The sequence below is a fragment of the Poromitra crassiceps genome, assembly GCF_964638095.1.
Source record: "Poromitra crassiceps genome assembly, chromosome: 16".
In the NCBI taxonomy this organism is placed as follows: domain Eukaryota; kingdom Metazoa; phylum Chordata; class Actinopteri; order Beryciformes; family Melamphaidae; genus Poromitra; species Poromitra crassiceps.
Window position 1 is genome coordinate 1,337,654 of NC_139645.1, and position 18,498 is coordinate 1,356,151.

Consider the following 18,498-nt stretch of genomic DNA (forward strand, 5'->3'; position numbering starts at 1 on the left):
AAAACAAACAGGTGAATTGACACTGACTTTACTGTAAAACAAACAGGTGAATTGAAACTGAATTTACTGTAAAACAAACAGGTGAATTGAAACTGACCTTACTGTAAAACAAACAGGTGAATTGACACTGACTTTACTGTAAAACAAACAGGTGAATTGAAACTGAATTTACTGTAAAACAAACAGGTGAATTGAAACTGACCTTACTGTAAAACAAACAGGTGAATTGAAACTGAATTGACTGTAAAACAAATGGCTGAATTGAAACTGACCTTACTGTAAAACAAACAGGTGAATTGAAACTGACCTTACTGTAAAACAAACAGGTGAATTGAAACTGAATTGACTGTAAAACAAACAGGTGAATTGACACTGACTTTACTGTAAAACAAACAGGTGAATTGAAACTGACCTTACTGTAAAACAAACAGGTGAATTGAAACTGACCTTACTGTAAAACAAACAGGTGAATTGACACTGACCTTACTGTAAAACAAACAGGTGAATTGAAACTGACTTTACTGTAAAACAAACAGGTGAATTGACACTGACTTTACTGTAAAACAAACAGGTGAATTGAAACTGACCTTACTGTAAAACAAACAGGTGAATTGACACTGACTTTACTGTAAAACAAACAGTTGAATTGACACTGACTTAGCACCCCAGCCTGGCTCTCTCGTGAGGGAGAAATCCACAAACGCTACGGATTAGCCTCCTGAAAAGCTGTATAAAGATCGGCGCGGCCTGGGGTCCTTCAGGCTAGAGCGAGGTGCTCGCTGCAGGCGAATGACGTGCAGCGCACAGGCCGGCTTGAGGTCCTGAGGCATCCTCTTTGTCTATGGTGCGGCATGGTAGGATTGCCTTTTGGGAGGGTCTGGTGAGACGAAGGAGGAGCGCGGCCTGGATTAACCCACAGAGCCTTAGCCCTCCATGCACCGAAGGGTCTTTCAATGCTGCGGTGTAGCATTAGCTCTATTGCAGCGGATTGGGTGTGATCAGCCCTTCCGCGGGCAACGCTGCAGACAGAGTAGGAAGGCTGATCCGTGAGCGGCTGCTTCTGGGACGAGGGTCGGGGTCTTAATCGGCCTCGGCTGGGTCTACTGGGCGAGGGTGTATGATGTTGGACAGACCCGAAACACCTTACGACCCCAGTTAACATCACTGATGACGCGTCCCAGCGCATGCTGAAGCATTGTATCTTGAACCGACTTTCCTGTAAAACAAACAGGTGAATTGACACTGACTTTACTGTGAAACAAATGGCTGAATTGAAACTGACTTTACTGTAAAACAAACAGGTGAATTGAAAGGGGACAGACTGAGGGGGGATTGGTCTCCTCACCAGATGGTGGAGGGCTCGCCTAGCAGGCCATCTGCTGCGCCGCTGTGCTTCTTTGGAGGCCTCCGTCCTCCGCACTTCCTGTTCCTCCTGCCGTTGAGATGAAGACGGGGCACGGCGTCCCGGAGCCTCGGCGGGGCGGGGCGTGGTCAGGCACGGGGGCGGGGGCGGGCGGACATGTGGTGTGGTCGCGCGTTCGAGTCTGGCTTGTCTTTGGGTCATGGCACTCTCATTCTCTCTGTCCGACTCACTGAGCTGTATAATTGGCATGAAGTACAGTTCAGAAGAGACTCTACTGCCAAAGCTCTGACAGCCTCGTCATCAATAACGCTGATAACATTTAATGATGCTAATAAAAACAGTAATAATACACTGGCAATAATGACGATATGTAATGATGTAGGATTGGTTAGTGTAAAGTAACAAAGAGTTCTCGATAACAGAACAAACACAGCCACTGGTGTACACATTGACTCTCTCTCTCTCTCCCTCTCTCTCTATCCCTCTCTCTCTCTCTATCCCTCTCTCTCTCTCTCTCTCTCTATCCCTCTCTCTCTCTCTCTCTCTCTCTCTCTTGCCCTCCCTCCTAATACAAACATTGAATGGATTTAGAAAGACAAAATATAATTTGCAGCAAGCATGATCTCAAGCGACCGTTGATCTTTGATGATACTTTGTGTGTCCTTGTAACCGGTCGATTCCTTCATGTCCAGTATCAGCGTACTTTCGATTTAAGTATCGCTTCGGTTGATCAGGAAATCCCGTCGTCTTTGACGCTGTCTGAGGGACGATGTGCCCTTTGACCTCCTGACATCATTAGTACAGCCAGCAGCCTATTGGATCAAAGCGCAGGTGGCTCTGGTGCTGGTGATCCCCTGAGCTTTCAGACCAGACATAACACTCGTCTCGCTAATGAGACGTCTCTGCACTCCAGCAGGACTCCCATGATGGAGGGAGCCTCCACTCTCCTCTTCTGACAGATGGACACTCAATTATTTTTACTATAAGGACAACTCAAGTCATTGACGTTCAGTTGTGAGGGCTATATTTTTCCATTTGTCACAACAAATCTGCTTCCTACCTCATGTCCTTCACGTCAAACTCATGTCATCTCCACGCTACCGGAGCCACCACCTCGATGTACCACCTCGCGACCCAGGTGTATTTTTGTCTCCCCTCTCTGACACATTTGGAAGAAGATGTTCCTTCATGCTCCTTCTTGTGACTGTATTGTTATCAGCGCCGGCAGAGAAATAGAGAACAAATGAGATGTCTGCTCAGTGTTCTGCTCCGTACATGTTCTTCACGTGTGCAGAGCAGCCTGTGCCACTAAAGTACTTGAAGGCCAATCGTTGTGTTTGTCACACTGCGTTCAAGGCTATTCTTTTATTCATATCCCCCCGCAGAATAATGATCTGAGTAACTGATGTTGTCTTGGAGACAGTCTGTCCTTTGTATTGTTGAATACCAAAGTAACATTGGAACTTAGAATATCATCTAATGTGTCCACTTCCCATAAACATGCAGCAGGCAAAAAAGAAGAAGCTTCCAATAGAGAGGCAAAGTGAACGTCACTTCCTGCTTCAGCACTGTACCAGAGATTTTCTTCCGCTGTTTATTTTCCCATAGACATTTTGTAAAATGCTTATAAAAATAGTTTTACTTGGGTCACACCAAACGGTTCAGATATATTTAGAATCGGAAGAGACCATAGAACATTTCACTCAGACCAAAACAAAAAACAAAATGTTGAAAAGACATTTTCTTTAAACCCACATTTGGTTTTGGTCCGAGTGAAATGTTATCTGATCTCTCCTGTTTCTAAATATATCTGAACAAGTAAAACTTATTTTTTATAAGCATTTTACGAAAATGTCTATGGGAAAATAAATGGCAGAGGAAAATCTCTGGTACAGTGCTGAAGCAGGAAGGGACGTTCACTTTGGTATTGCTTCAGAAATGATATTTTATTAGTGAGAAATCTGCGGCAGCCAGTTTGTTTTCATCAGGTCATATAATGTGGTGCCTTTCACTGGAAACACATGATGCTCATTCAGGTGTCGGGTTTTAGCCCCCTGGAGGATTCAGAGGGAAGAACATAATACTAAACTGGACAATGCTGTTATGAAGGCCCATTGAGATGCTGTCTCACTAATGAACAGATTGTATGATAGTGTTGCAGTCTCATTCATGTTATTCTATGGATGTGCACTTAATAGCACCTGGATGTACTCCTCCTACCATCATACTCCTCCTACCATCATACTCCTCCTACCATCATACTCCTCCTACCATCATACTCCTCCTACTCCTCCTACCATCATACTCCTCCTACCATCATACTCCTCCTACCATCATACTCCTCCTACCATCATGCTCCTCCTACCATCATACTCCTCCTACCATCATACTCCTCCTACCATCATACTCCTCCTACCATCATACTCCTCCTACTCCTCCTACCATCATACTCCTCCTACTCCTCCTACCATCATACTCCTCCTACCATCATACTCCTCCTACCATCATACTCCTCCTACCATCATACTCCTCCTACCATCATACTCCTCCTACCATCATGCTCCTCCTACCATCATGCTCCTCCTACCATCATACTCCTCCTACCATCATACTCCTCCTACCATCATACTCCTCCTACCATCATGCTCCTCCTACCATCATGCTCCTCCTACCATCATACTCCTCCTACCATCATACTCCTCCTACCATCATACTTCTCCTACCATCATACTCCTCCTACCATCATACTCCTCCTACCATCATACTTCTCCTACCATCATACTCCTCCTACTCCTCCTACCATCATGCTCCTCCTACCATCATACTCCTCCTACCATCATACTCCTCCTACCATCATACTCCTCCTACTCCTCCTACCATCCTACTCCTCCTACCATCATGCTCCTCCTACCATCATACTCCTCCTACCATCATACTCCTCCTACCATCATACTCCTCCTACCATCATACTCCTCCTACCATCATACTTCTCCTACCATCATACTCCTCCTACTCCTCCTACCATCATGCTCCTCCTACCATGGAACCATGGAATAGAACCCAGACACTTTGTGTTGCCTACGTTGATGCTATCATCTCACTCCCGAGCCATTCCAAGGCAGAATTGACACTTCCATAAAAGGCCAGTAGAGAAAAGGAGACACTGTAGTTGTGCACCATGTAGACAACTGATTTCACCACGGAGATTCACCAGACGCTAACAGTGTGTGTAGTCCACCTCATCCAGGAATAAAATGGTCAGATATGGTGTAAGAGGACAACAAGATGACATACACAAATATTACTTAATTGTGTCATCATTATGTCCTGTCATACATGTCATTATGTCCGATCATACATGTGTCATATGTCCTGTCATGTTTCCATGCGTCGTCATATGTCCTGTCATACATGTGCCATCATATGTCCTGTCATGTATAATAATGTCCTGTCATGTGTCCATGTGTCATATGTCCTGTCATGTGTCATCATGTCCTGTCATGTGTCCATGTGTCATATGTCCTGTCGTGTCATACCAGTGGGTAAAGTTTAACGAGCGAGCTTTATTCACAAATGGCATGGCAACTAATTATATGGCGTAATGGCTCCGTGGTAAGATGCCTCTCTTCTTGTGGTGAGAGAGGAGGGCAGCTGCTCAGACTAGGATAGAGAATCCCCCAATCCCGTCATGCGTCTATGTGTCATATGTCCTGTCATACATGTCATCATATGTCCTGCAGAGCGGGTGGGGACTTGGATGGGGAATCGTCCTTATTTTGGGGGTCGGCAAAACTCAGATGGTGAAATAATTTTGCTTGTCACACAATAAATCACACTCGTTTGACTTAAGAGGGCATGTATGTTGTATCCTTCACATTCGCTAACCAGTCTTTGAACTGAAATATTTGAAGAAGTTGGGATCCGTGTCTGAGAGAAATAGCCTGGCTGGTTCGATGTTTATCCGTTCACCTGCGTCGCGTTGAAGCACTTTTTACAGACTGGCTTCGTTTGATGTGTCCGGGCTTGCCTTCGCTGTCAGCAACGTACAGTAAGTAAGCAAAATACTTCCACATTTCGCTTCGTGCATTTGCTTTCTCAACAAGCGTTGGGCTGCTTTCAAGACTCTCAGAACAAGCCGCACTCACACACACACACACACCACACAACAACAGTAGTTATAATCGTAGTAATGTTGTTTAGCACTTCTGTTTTGTTTGTGTCTCATTAAATCAGCTGTACACACAGCACTGCATAACTTCTATCTGTGTGGACATGAGGCTGCAGTGTTTGTATGCGCAGAATGCTGCGAAATGCCATGTTGTCAATTGTTATTGCTAACAATGGCTAGCCTGGCTAGTGACTGGATCTGACCAATGAACAGTGAACTTCCCAGCTCAAGTTTTCTGCAAATGGAACGCTAACAAAACGGATGTGATGTCATTTAGCCTCCACATCCCAGTTATTTTGCGATAAAGGAACGCACGATTAGCAGACACACCGCTCTTCTGACAACCTCCGAACTGGTGAAATGTCCGCGATGACGGGGTCGCACTTATACCGGAAAACAACTTTCACACATGAAGGCATTTACAGCTTTCTGGTCATTTCCCGGTATAAAGCGCATGTGGGAAAACGGCTCATGTGTCATATGTCCTGTCATACATGTGTCAGCATATGTCCTCGTCATATGTCCATGTGTCAGCATATGTCCTGTCATGTGTCCATGCCCCAGTGACATCCACAGCAGGTAGAGCAGCGTTCCTGTGTTGAGTCATGGTAGGAATGTGAAGAATGTAGCAGTGCATGTCTCTGTGGCTGTTGAGCCGTGCAGGGTGTCTCTGTGGCAGTGACCACAGTCGTTTCATTGGTCCGTTCAAACACTCGCCTCGCATTCTCAACTGACTTGGCGAGATATTGACAGCTGACTTGCAGCTCGCTAGATTATTTTGATGGCTGACATTCGTGTCTGTAGGTAGAATGAGCCTGGAGTGGATTCTTCTGCCCAGGAATCCAGACCAGCTAGTTTTCACACTCGATGGCTTCACTGGGAAGACGAGCCCAAATATAACTACAGGCGCGCATGAAACAAATACAAGATGATTCAACTCCTTACATGAAAGTTCCTTCCAGACTTGCTGTGAAATGATGGCAGCCACTCTCCTATGCTGTTATTCACACTTACAGATGAAACGATGATGATACGAAAGTTTTGTATGACGATTATGGTGACCAGAATTATCACGGTTAAAATGGGCTGAAAATGTTTTAAAAAAAGTGACGCACTATGTCCTGCTGGGGAAACTCCTCACTCCGCACATGTATTGGAGGAAGCGTGTGCTAGTCTACGGCTCTCCCCAGATTGGCAGAGGAGGAGGAGATTGGGGAGAAAATGGGAGGAAGAAAATTCAGAAAAGAACTTGATACAAAAAAAGGACATGGTGTAATAATAATCCAACAATACATTATACAGTATGTCCTCCTGTCTCCTTTAAGCTGTGAGATGATCCTTTTCTAAGCCGAGTTGACAGCAAACGTTGGACTTATTAGATGGGAAATAGGTAAATCTCAGGTAGTGATGCAGCTCATTCTTCTGCCAGCAAGGAGCCAGACAGGCTCAGTCATGCATGACATTATGACCTGCTTGATATTCCTGAGAGGGAACTTGATGTAGGTAGTTTAGTACATGTATGGCATGCCAACATGCTCAGGGAAGAGAAAGCCCTCAAGTTGGATTCACACTTGTTGGCTTTCTCCTACTTCTCTGTATTATTGAAACTTCAACAAAAGATGAATTAATATACACATTAATTAATCATCAGATTAATTAATCATTAAATGTAAAATAAATAAATGAAGCCATATCATATATGCTGGAACGTAGGTAGGTCGGAGAGGACACGTTTCCCACCTCCCACCTCCGACCAGAAACAAATGCAGCATCTGGCTCTCTGGCTCTCAACATATTCTACTTTTTTTTGACAGTTAACAAAACACAGTGTAGACAGGACTGAGGTGTGTGTGTGTGTGTGTGTGTGTGTGTGTGTGTGTGTGTGTGTGTGTGTGTGTGTGTGTGTGCGTGCAGACGGTGGGGACTGACTCAGACCTGCACCCCATGAGACAAGTGCATACACACACACACACACACACACACACACACACACACACACACACACACACACACACACACACACACCTGTAAATTATTGAAAGGCACCACATGGGGTACCGAGTCGACTGCCTGAGAGCGTCAGCAGGAGAAAGCATCAGCCATCTTCAAAAGTCTTGAATCTGCCTCCATTTTAAACTTTTTGTTTAGTTTTTAATTTTTTTGCCTTTTTATTGGACAGATCAAAGGAGAGAGAGAGACAAGAAAGAACCGCAACAAAAGGTCCCGGGTCAGATTCAAACCCGGGTCAGATTCAAACCCGGGTCAGACTCAAACCCGGGTCAGATTCAAACCCGGGTCAGACTCAAACCCGGGTCAGACTCAAACCCAGGTCAGATTCAAACCCGGGTCAGATTCAAACCCGGGTCAGATTCAAACCCGGGTCAGACTCAAACCCGGGTCAGATTCAAACCCGGGTCAGATTCAAACCCGGGTCAGACTCAAACCCGGGTCAGATTCAAACCCAAAAACGTCACGTTTACATGGTCCCTTTTTTCCCTTCTTTTTATGATCACGTTTTTTATTCCCCCAGCTGTCCCAGTCGTTGCTCCACCCCCTCTGCTCATCTGGGGTAGAGCCGTAGACTAGCACATGCTTTCTCCGATACATGTGCAGTCACCAGCCGCTTCTTTTCACCTGACCGCGAGAAGTTCCACCGGCCAGGACGTAGCACGTGGGAGGATTATGCTATTCCCCCCCAGTTCCCCTCCCCCCTGAACAGGCGCCCTGAACGACCAGAGGAGGCACTAGTGCAGCGACCAGGACACATATCCGGCTTCCCGCCCACAGACACGGCCAATTGTGCCTTTATGGCCTCCCGACAACAAGCATGTTGCCTTTTATCCAGTGAAATCAATCAACCTAATGTTTGTGTGTGTGTGTGTGTGTGTGTGTGTGTGTGTGTGTGTGTGTGTGTGTGTGTGTGTGTGTGTGTGTGTGTGTGTGTGTGTGTGTGTATGTGTGTGTGGAGGACTGAGGTCAGGCTTAAAGGGGACAGTGAATTCTTGAGGCTTTCATTGCTGTCAGAATCATAGTCCCAGTGGAAGTTAAAGCTTTATTAGCTCATGGATATTCGCTGCATGTCGCTCTGACATCACTTTCATGTTGGTGCGTTAAAGGAGGGCTGGACGATGAGGTTGAAATCAATATCACAATCATCAAGGATTTTTCTCTATCATAATATATCACAATTATGGTTAATGTACGCAAAAATCACATGAAATAATCATCCAATTAATGTTCATCCCGTTGAACCGAATGGTAATGTTAGGTGTGATGTGATGACACAAAACGGAAATATTCAAATGACAGTTTTCAAGTGAAATTGTTTGCTTGTCATCATCAAATTAGACAGCAAAAATGTGTCACGAATATTAAAATGTCTTTGATTCCACTGAAAGACAATAAAGGATAATATGGAAACATCGCCCAGCCCTCCAGTCAAATGATAATCCGTTATGTTTTCATATAGTGTTCATCTTGTTGCTCTCTGTTGCAGATTGACAAAACACAGCAGCAGTTCAGCCTGTTAATAACCTGTTAATGAAAGCTTTTCTATTTGCTGTTTGATCGTTTGGGAGAGCCGTAGACTAGCACCATGCTTCCTCCGACACATGCGCAGGCGGTCGTTACTTCCCCTCTGTCGCCCCCTGTCTTCCTCGCCCGCCTCCTCCATTATGAACTTGATGAAGGTCCCTCTGATCACTCTCATGCAGCCACGCCTTCATGAATCATGCCTCCCTCCTGGAACATCTCAACTACAAGCCTCTGAGATGTGAACCAGGAGAGTTTAAAAAGCCAATGGTGGAGTGCATTAGTGTTTCACTTTCAATAACGCCACCTGTTTTATACATGTGATTTATTTATTCATTTGACTTTTAGTTGTGCGTGCAATATTAATGTGTGCGACCACACAGCATTTAATCATGAATCTGGAGTGAGAACGTGAGAAAAGCTGATTTAAGTGCAGCTTTGATGCTCGATAGAGGAAAGAGAGAGGGGAGATTTAGTGAAGACATTTCATACAACTGCTCCCAACGCAATGCTGTGTGTGTGTGTGTGTGTGTGTGTGTGTGTGTGTGTGTGTGTGTGTGTGTGTGTGTGTGTGTGTGTGTGTGTGTGTGTGTGTGTGTGTGTGTGTGTGTGTGTGTGTGTGTGTGTGAAGGGTAATGACAGAGTCTTGAGAGGAGTGTGTGATATGAGATGTGTGTGTGAGCTGTAGGAATGCTATGAAGAAGAGGAGCAGCTCCACTGCAATCTTTCATTCTGAGATCATTAAAGTCTCACACGCGCTCTAATTGCATCGCTTTTTCGTGTGTGTGTGTGTGTGTGTGTGTGTGTGTGAGAGAGAGAGAGAGAGTGTGTGAGTACATTGAGAGCAGCACAAACCGGAGTCACATTCCTTGTATGTTTACATGCTTGGCTGAGGAAGCCGATTCTGATTCTGGTTCTGCTCTTTCATTCACTAACAGTAACCCACCATGCTTTTTCGGGGAGAACCTGTTGATGCTCTTCTGAAAACGCTCAGAACGAGTTCAGCTCCTCGCCACTAGGAGGCAGATCACACAGAGATGATGCCACTGTCATAGGGTCTAGTGATGTGTTTGAGTTCATCACTTCGACCAGTGTTACACCCATTACTTGACACTAGGGATGTTCATCAATTATCGCAAATCGATAATTGATCGTTAAGGAATTGAATCGATCATGTGGAATTTGGATCGATTATTGTTATTCTAAAAAAGAAAAGAAAAAAAAAATTGCGGACTAGGTTTGGGTGGAATTCGTTCCTCCTCGCCCCACTCCATTGCACAGCCGACTAACGTGAGGTGGAGCTTCATATAGTCTCTAGTTTTCTGGCTGGGCACGGGCCTTTGTGCCAACAAAACTGTTTTAAACATGGGGAATTCACACCGGCATGCGCCGGGGACACAAACAAACGCACCCGGCGGTCTGCGGACCTCAGTGAGGCTCAGGCCTGTTGATTTGACTCTTGTGCTGTCAGCTAAGCCGATTGCCTTACATCATGTAACCTGACATGTAACATGTTTGTTTACCTGGCCACAGCGCTAGTGTCTGATATTCTTACTACACAGTGGCATCGCCATTATAGCTGGCCGAGAACGCACAACGTTATTACCAGACCAGAGTAAAAAAAAAATATATATATATATATATATTATTATTATTATTATTATTATTATTATTATTATTACGCTATCGATAATTGATTAATCGATAATTGATCGTTAATTTTCCCGATTTTCGATTATGGAAATTTTTCGAAATGAACATCCCTACTTGACACTCTCAGAGATCAAGTCGTACAGAAACAGATTGGAGGTTTTTCACGTCACGCTGAGAAAATGAAGAATTCTTGAGCTGTCGGCGATGGAGAAACTGGGAAGGATGAGTGTGTTTAATGAGAACCTATCCACCTTATTTTTGAATGCCCCACTGTAACAAATAATTGTGGGTACAAGGTCCGGTTTAACGTGACTTATTGTTGCAGCTTGCCATTTCCTTTGTTATACTCGGCTGCAGACCCGAATCATAAACCGGAAACTGGAGTACGTTATAAAAGTTATAAATATAGTCACGTTATAAACAACTAACCAACGCTGGGGGTCCGTATGGAAACAGTGTTACTCGAAATGGTTAAAAGTTAAATCAATTTGGTCATTCAGTGGCGTTTTACTGCCATGTAAAGTAACTATTACGCTAGCCGCTAGCATTAGCCACAGTAGCCGACTACCCACAATGCATTACGTTATCCCAGCACCCGAACGACACGGCTGTAGAGCAGAATGGCTCTGCTGTAAAATCCTCATAGACGTTTTTTTTGTCAAGTTAAAACCATAGACTGTAAAACAGTCTATTACACCGGAAGCGGAAGAAGCACCCATCAGGCATCATGGCAGCTAGAAATAAGGTGGATAGGAAGGAAACATATGACGCTTTTCAATCAGCCTTGTATCATTGCAAAATCGGTAGTATATCTCTAGCTCTCTTCCTCGATCCAGTGACCTGGAAGCAGTGACATCTCTGGTTCCAGTGTGTTGGTACACCAACACACTGGAACCAGTGACATCTGTGGTTCCAGTGTGTTGGTACACCAACACACTGGAACCAGTGACATCTCTGGTTCCAGTGTGTTGGTACACCAACACACTGGAAGCAGTGACATCTCTGGTTCCAGTGTGTTGGTACACCAACACACTGGAAGCAGTGACATCTCTGGTTCCAGTGTGTTGGTACACCAACACAGACATGTGTTATTGTACCCCTCTCTCTCTCTCCTCCTCTTCTTCTGTGGTTGTATCTGACCTGCAGTCACCCCCACCTCTCTCTCTCTCCTCCTCTTCTTCTGTGGTTTTATCTGACCTGCAGTCACCCCCTCTCTCTCTCCTCTTCTTCTGTGGTTTTATCTGACCTGCAGTCACCCCCCCCTCTCTCTCTCCTCCTCTTCTTCTGTGGTTTTATCTGACCTGCAGTCACCCCCCTCTCTCTCCTCCTCTTCTTCTGTGGTTTTATCTGACCTGCAGTCACCCCCCTCTCTCTCTCTCTCCTCTTCTTCTGTGGTTTTATCTGACCTGCAGTCACCCCCCTCTCTCTCTCTCTCCTCTTCTTCTGTGGTTTTATCTGACCTGCAGTCACTCCCCTCTCTCTCTCTCTCTCTCTCTCTCTCTCTCTCTCTCTCTCTCTCCTCTTCTTCTGTGGTTTTATCTGACCTGCAGTCACCCCCCTCTCTCTCTCTCTCTCCTCCTCCTCTTCTGTGCTGTGCAGGGAGCAGCCCATCTTCACCACCAGGGCCCACGTCTTCCAGATTGACCCGACCACCAAGAAGAACTGGGTCCCTGCCAGCAAGCAGGCCGTCACCGTCTCCTATTTCTACGACAACACGCGCAACAGCTACCGCATCATCAGTGTGGATGGATCCAAGGTATGTGTGTGTGTGTGTGTGTGTGTGTGTGTGTGTGTGTGTGTGTGTGTGTGTGTGTGTGTGTGTGTGTGTGTGTGTGTGTGTGTAAGAATGTCAGAGAGAGGGATGAGTATGATTTGTGATGATTGAAGTGGACTCTCTCCTGTATGATTACAATCATTTCATTGAGCCATGTCTGAAAGGTGTTTTCCAATCTGTTAGAATCATCTCTTGGCAGCTATCATACCAAGCATGAAGGCCAATTGTTCCTCAGGTGTACAGCTACCACGGGGAGTGTCCTCTCCACAGACCCTGGAAGACCACTGGAAATTCTCGAATATTTCACAACAATTCTTTTTTGTAAATGAGGACAGAGCCAGATGAGAGCCCTCTGCACCTTTGCATGTCACACAGTGGAGAAACCGATGGACAAATTTGGGGTAGTTTGGTCTTTGAATCTACAGATGACTTTGAATTGAATCAGACATTAATAGTTACCAGATATTAATCGAGCAAGTTTGCATTCAGCACCTTAGCTGTCAGGTAACGTCTACAGACAGACTTTCGACTTGCATCGAAAATTTGTCGGAAAGCCGAATAACAGCGGTGTGTAGTAAAACTCATTTTCATTCTCAGCGTGTAGCAACTGGTAGCAACGAGCTAACGTTGTTGCTGTTTCATAGCGACGGAGGGATTTGAGAGCGACACGCAGGGAGCGGAAATAAAATCCATAAATGGTCAGAGCCGGTCGGTCGCTGCCAATAGAGAGCCGCAGGGATGACGTATTTTTGTAGGCTGAATGCGGAAGTCCCGAACTTCCTGGTTCTTCACTGTTTCTGTCTATGGGATTTTTCAATGGGTTTTTGGCGCGATGCTTCAAATAAGGTCTCTGGGCAACGCAAGTTTAATCAAACGCGAACCAAGGTTCAGCGGGATAATCTTCACACATGAGGACCACTTTCATGAGTTTTGTAGCGTAACTGCGAGCCCTAGAAGTAAAATGCTCGAGCTAAGCTAATCCAGAACTACACACTGTCGCATAGGCTTCCACGTCACGTCAGCACTCAACCTGGACTGTTGTTGATGTGTGCACTGATTACCCCGGGCTGAACGGGCTGAACCAGGTGAGGGAAAGATAATTTCCGTGTTCGTCCTTTGAAGTGATGACGTTATTGACGTATATATCCCCATCGACTCAACAGTGTAGTCCCATTTAGCCGTTTGCTAGCTAGCCGCCCTTTTAACGGCACGTAAAAGCTTCAAAACTCGTAAAAGTGGTCCTCGTGTGTGAAGATGATATTACTAAACACTGGTTCGCGTTTGATTAAGCTTGCGTTGCCCAGAGAGATTATTAGAAGCATCGCGCCAAAAACCCGTTCAAAACTCCCATAGGCAAAAACTGTGAAGAACCAGGGCTGTTAGCATCGATGATTTCCGGACTCGTTACTGCGGCTCTCTATGGCAGAGCTTGCAGGGGGCGGAAAGGGATTTTTTTTCTTCTGCTGCCGACCAGAGTCCCATGAGTTCTGGTTATTCATGCATTCAAACGAGCCTGCCCCCTAGAGGTTAGAGAACCGTTGGGTTCCCTGATTGGCTGTCAGGTAGCCTGACATCAGAAGCTGAACACCAGCAAAGAGCCTCCTAACCACTTAACATTCTGATTGGTTCATAATACAAAAACAACACACTTGAGTTGTCCTCTGTTGGCTCATACGCACAACCTGCCTGCCCTTGAAAGCCGCACACAGCAAAGTGCAGAGTGCTGTTCAATTCACTTTTAGGCTCTTTTAATTAGGTCCAGAGACCCGCGGGCCCCTGCCTGCATGTGGCCGCGGTACTTCAGAACCTGATAGCCTGCGTGCTAATATGGCCCCGATGAGACCCACTCTTAATGATGTTTCCCCCCTCAGCACTCAATATCTGAAAACACACACACACACACACACACACACACACACGCACATGCACACACCAGAGATGTTCACAAGTCATTTTTTGCAAGTCCAAGTCAAGTCTCAAGTCTTTGAGCTAGAGCCCAAGTCAAGTCTCAAGTCTCTTATGGATGAGCGTTCTATCATCTGATGCATACCATCCAGTCTGCTTAGAACACTGCATAGCTAAAACTAAGGAATTCAAAGCATCTACTGTATTATCTTCACTCCTTATCTATTAGCATACAGTGTGCAGTTGAGTGGATGACATGAGTAGACCTTTCCTTAATGTTAATGCAACAAAAAAATACAATTAAAAATAAAGATTGTTCACAAGTCCCAAACCTCAAGTCTAAGTCAAGTCTCAAGTCTTTGAAGGACGAGTCTCAAGTCAAGTCTCAAGTCACTGTGTGGGTGACTTAAGTGCGACTCAAGTCCAAGTGCCAAGTCCAAGTCCCCATCTCTGGCACACACACACACACACACACACACACACACACACACACACACACACACACACACACACACACATGCCATGAATCTCCCAAACAATCCCAGCTCTGTGTGTCACGGCTAAATTGAAATCTTCAGCATACTCGATAGCACCGCCCCAACATGAGCAGAACATGATGTAGAGATTAAATGGTGCATGTTCTAAATAGATACCATAGCATGGTGTTGGTGTAGCTCTTCTTCTTCAGGTCTACTTCCTCTGGTAGCTGAGAGGCTGGATTAGTGGTTTCCATGGTGATTGCAGTCTTCGCTCTGTGGGAAATTGTCGGGGCGCGATGGCAACGAGATGCCTCCACTGACGTCGGTGGACTGTCACCTTTTGCTCCGAGCATAAATGACACAGATTACCTGCACAGATATCTGCATCTGTCTACCTTCTCAGTCGTGCACTTTTTTCAAGCCCTTGTTCAAGGCCTGTTAGAGTTGTTAGAGTGTTAGAGGATTACCAGATCTCACAGGACCCAAACACATCAAGACTGTGTGTTAGTCGAGTCGACACGTTGTCCGGACTCGTGACTGGACCTGGACCTGAGCGCTGATGACTCGGGACTTGGGCTCGAACATTCATGCATACCCAGACGCCTGTCTTTTTCTCAGATTTGATAACGCATGTGAGTCTCTCTCACAGCTGGACACCAGAGAGGAAAGACTGATCTGTTCTGTTATCAGCAAGATGTTCTGGAGCGACAATTAAGTGTAGATGACTGACGATAAGTGGAGTTAACTTGATTAACACCTATTATCTTGCAGGCAGGTCTCTTATCAAAACATCTTTATTTAGCTTTGTACAGATTGCATCGTTATCAGACAGAGATGGGTAATCTCTTTGACATGGCTCTTCCTGGAGTACATTCATCTATTTTGGTACATGTCGTATTTACCCTGAAGGCACTTTTCTCCACGCTCTCCCACTCCTGCTGCTGTCCTCTCTGACCCTCCCTCTCCACTTGCCTGTTCCCAGCGCTCCTGCTGTGCAGCGAGGAACACCTCACTCCCAATTGTCAAGTTCATGCAGCATTTATGACTTTATGGTTTTAGGACAGTGTTGCTCAGTCTGTCTGCTTGACAATCCCATTTTGCTGCAATAAAAATGATTGAAGTGAGATGAGCAACATCGCAATAATGCTATCGTATCGTGACTTAAGTATCGTATCGTGACTTAAGTATCGTATCGTGGGGCATCTGGTGATCCCCACTCCTAATGGTTGTATGATAATTTGCATGATTTTGCTACCTGCTCCACTAATTCAGATGTTATCTCAGATGTTATCTCCGGTTGGTCCGTGACCAAAGAGGAATTTGACCGGCATTCAGTGCTCGGTTCCGCTCTTCGGCCAGACTCTCTACACATCTCTGATGTTCGTTTCAGCTTCAGCTGACTGTGCAGATTGTGTGCAGGCTGCAGACACATAACCAGGCCACTCTCTCCTGACGCTCGCTGGCCGACTGACCCTCAGGCCAGCGCCCGGCACAGCCTCTTTCTGCGCCTCCTGTGCCACCTGATACGCAGCCCAGGCCAGCTCACCAGTCTCACAGCTGCCCCTGTCACTCTGTCACTCTGTCTCTTCCACACTCGAGCTGAGGAGGACACTGAGGCAGACCCTAGATCTGTGTCTGGAGGTGATCCGAGCTGAGGAGGACACTGAGGCAGACCCTAGATCTGTGTCTGGAGGTGATCCGAGCTGAGGAGGACACTGAGGCAGACCCGAGATCTGTGTCTGGAGGTGATCCGAGCTGAGGAGGACACTGAGGCAGACCCTGGATCTGTGTCTGGAGGTGATGCGAGCTGAGGAGGACACTGAGGCAGACCCTAGATCTGTGTCTGGAGGGGATCCGAGCTGAGGAGGACACTGAGGCAGACCCTAGATCTGTGTCTGGAGGTGATGCGAGCTGAGGAGGACACTGAGGCAGACCCTGGATCTGTGTCTGGAGGTGATGCGAGCTGAGGAGGACACTGAGGCAGACCCTAGATCTGTGTCTGGAGGTGATGCGAGCTGAGGGGGACACTGAGGCAGACCCTAGATCTGTGTCTGGAGGTGATGCGAGCTGAGGGGGACACTGAGGCAGACCCTAGATCTGTGTCTGGAGGTGATGCGAGCTGAGGGGGACACTGAGGCAGACCCTAGATCTGTGTCAGGAGGTGATCCGAGCTGAGGAGGACACTGAGGCAGACCCTAGATCTGTGTCTGGAGGTGATCCGAGCTGAGGGGGACACTGAGGCAGACCCTAGATCTGTGTCTGGAGGTGATGCGAGCTGAGGAGGACACTGAGGCAGACCCTAGATCTGTGTCTGGAGGTGATGCGAGCTGAGGAGGACACTGAGGCAGACCCTAGATCTGTGTCAGTCGTTTCAGACGTGTGAAGTTGATTATGTTCCAAATCAAAACAGAATACTATAGCTTGCGGTCTCCCTTTTTGAGCTGAGCACATCTACAATTTATTTTTTCATATCCTCATGTTTCCTCTCATAGGTTATACATTATGTAATGAATGACTGTGAGTCCCGAGTGGTAGCGAGTAAGTTGGTTAAACTCACTCCTAGAGATGTAACGATAACCGGTTTTAATGACAACCGTGATCAAATTCCTTATGATAACCGTACCGTTTCAAATTGTCATTATCATTAAAACAGTGGTACCGTGATTAACGTGTTACCATGGTTACCGTTCTTTGAAAAACATGGTAAATACTGTCCCATCATCAACCAAAGTTGGCAACCGTCTCCCAGATGCAAACGTGCAGCCTTGGAGAAATGATTTCAGTGAGTGTATCAATCCTTTTTGGGTCAGAGGTTTCAATATAAAACTTGGTGAAATGATCTCTGTGAGTGTATCAGTACTTTTTGGACATTTTCAGCACATTTTAACAAACCGTGATAATACTGATAACCGTGAGCATTTTGGTCACTATAACCGTGATGTGAAATTTTCATATCGTTCCATCTCTACTCACTCCCCAGTATAAAGGCCAGTTGCTGCCAGTGCTGTCAACACAACGCAGGTTACACATAGCATATAGATTTTCTTTTTTACTTATTTCATACATATTTCAGATGTTGTTTGGTATATACGTTTTTCATCTTTTTTTATTTATTTGTTTCTTCCCCCTACAGTACATCAGTGCTACACTTTGGCATGTGTTAAAGAAACTGGACTGGTTGTCGCCTGCTGGTTTGAGGTCAAACATGGCTGCGGTTCTCTAACCAAGCTTGATTTAACCTGCCGACAGCCTGCTAGAGGTAAACTAAGGAGACGAATAAGAGACTGCTGCCAAATAGTGTTCAGCGTCAGATATTTTCACAACAGACATAACAGACAATTCATTTGAAAAGCAAACTGTTGACCACGGAGCCCTATTTGAACGGAGGATGTCTGGCAGCCCCGGCATGTTAGCCAAGCAAAGCTAACGCAAGCTGCAAGCTAATTGAAACTGAAAAACATAAAGGGCTTAGCTAAATCAGTCATTATAGCTCTGTGAATATTTAACAGACCTGATTGGTTCGGCTAAAAGGGGAAGTCTTGCCACACCAAAGTCACTCATTACATTTGAACGAGTTACATTTGAACGAATGACTTCCCTTTTAGCCAAACCAATGAGGTCGGTT

At 45.8% G+C, this 18,498-nt stretch overlaps 1 protein-coding gene across 2 annotated transcripts in view; it reads left to right on the forward strand.

Annotated features, from left to right (window-relative positions):
• The window catches only part of homer2 (homer scaffold protein 2), a 57,958-nt gene that overhangs the window by 4,588 nt on the left and 34,872 nt on the right, over positions 1 to 18,498 (forward strand). For both annotated transcript variants that reach the window (XM_083653119.1, XM_083653118.1), the window contains exon 2: positions 12,315 to 12,471. In XM_083653119.1, coding sequence (XP_083509245.1) covers positions 12,315 to 12,471 — 157 coding nt within the window. The remainder of the gene's footprint in view (positions 1 to 12,314; positions 12,472 to 18,498) is intronic.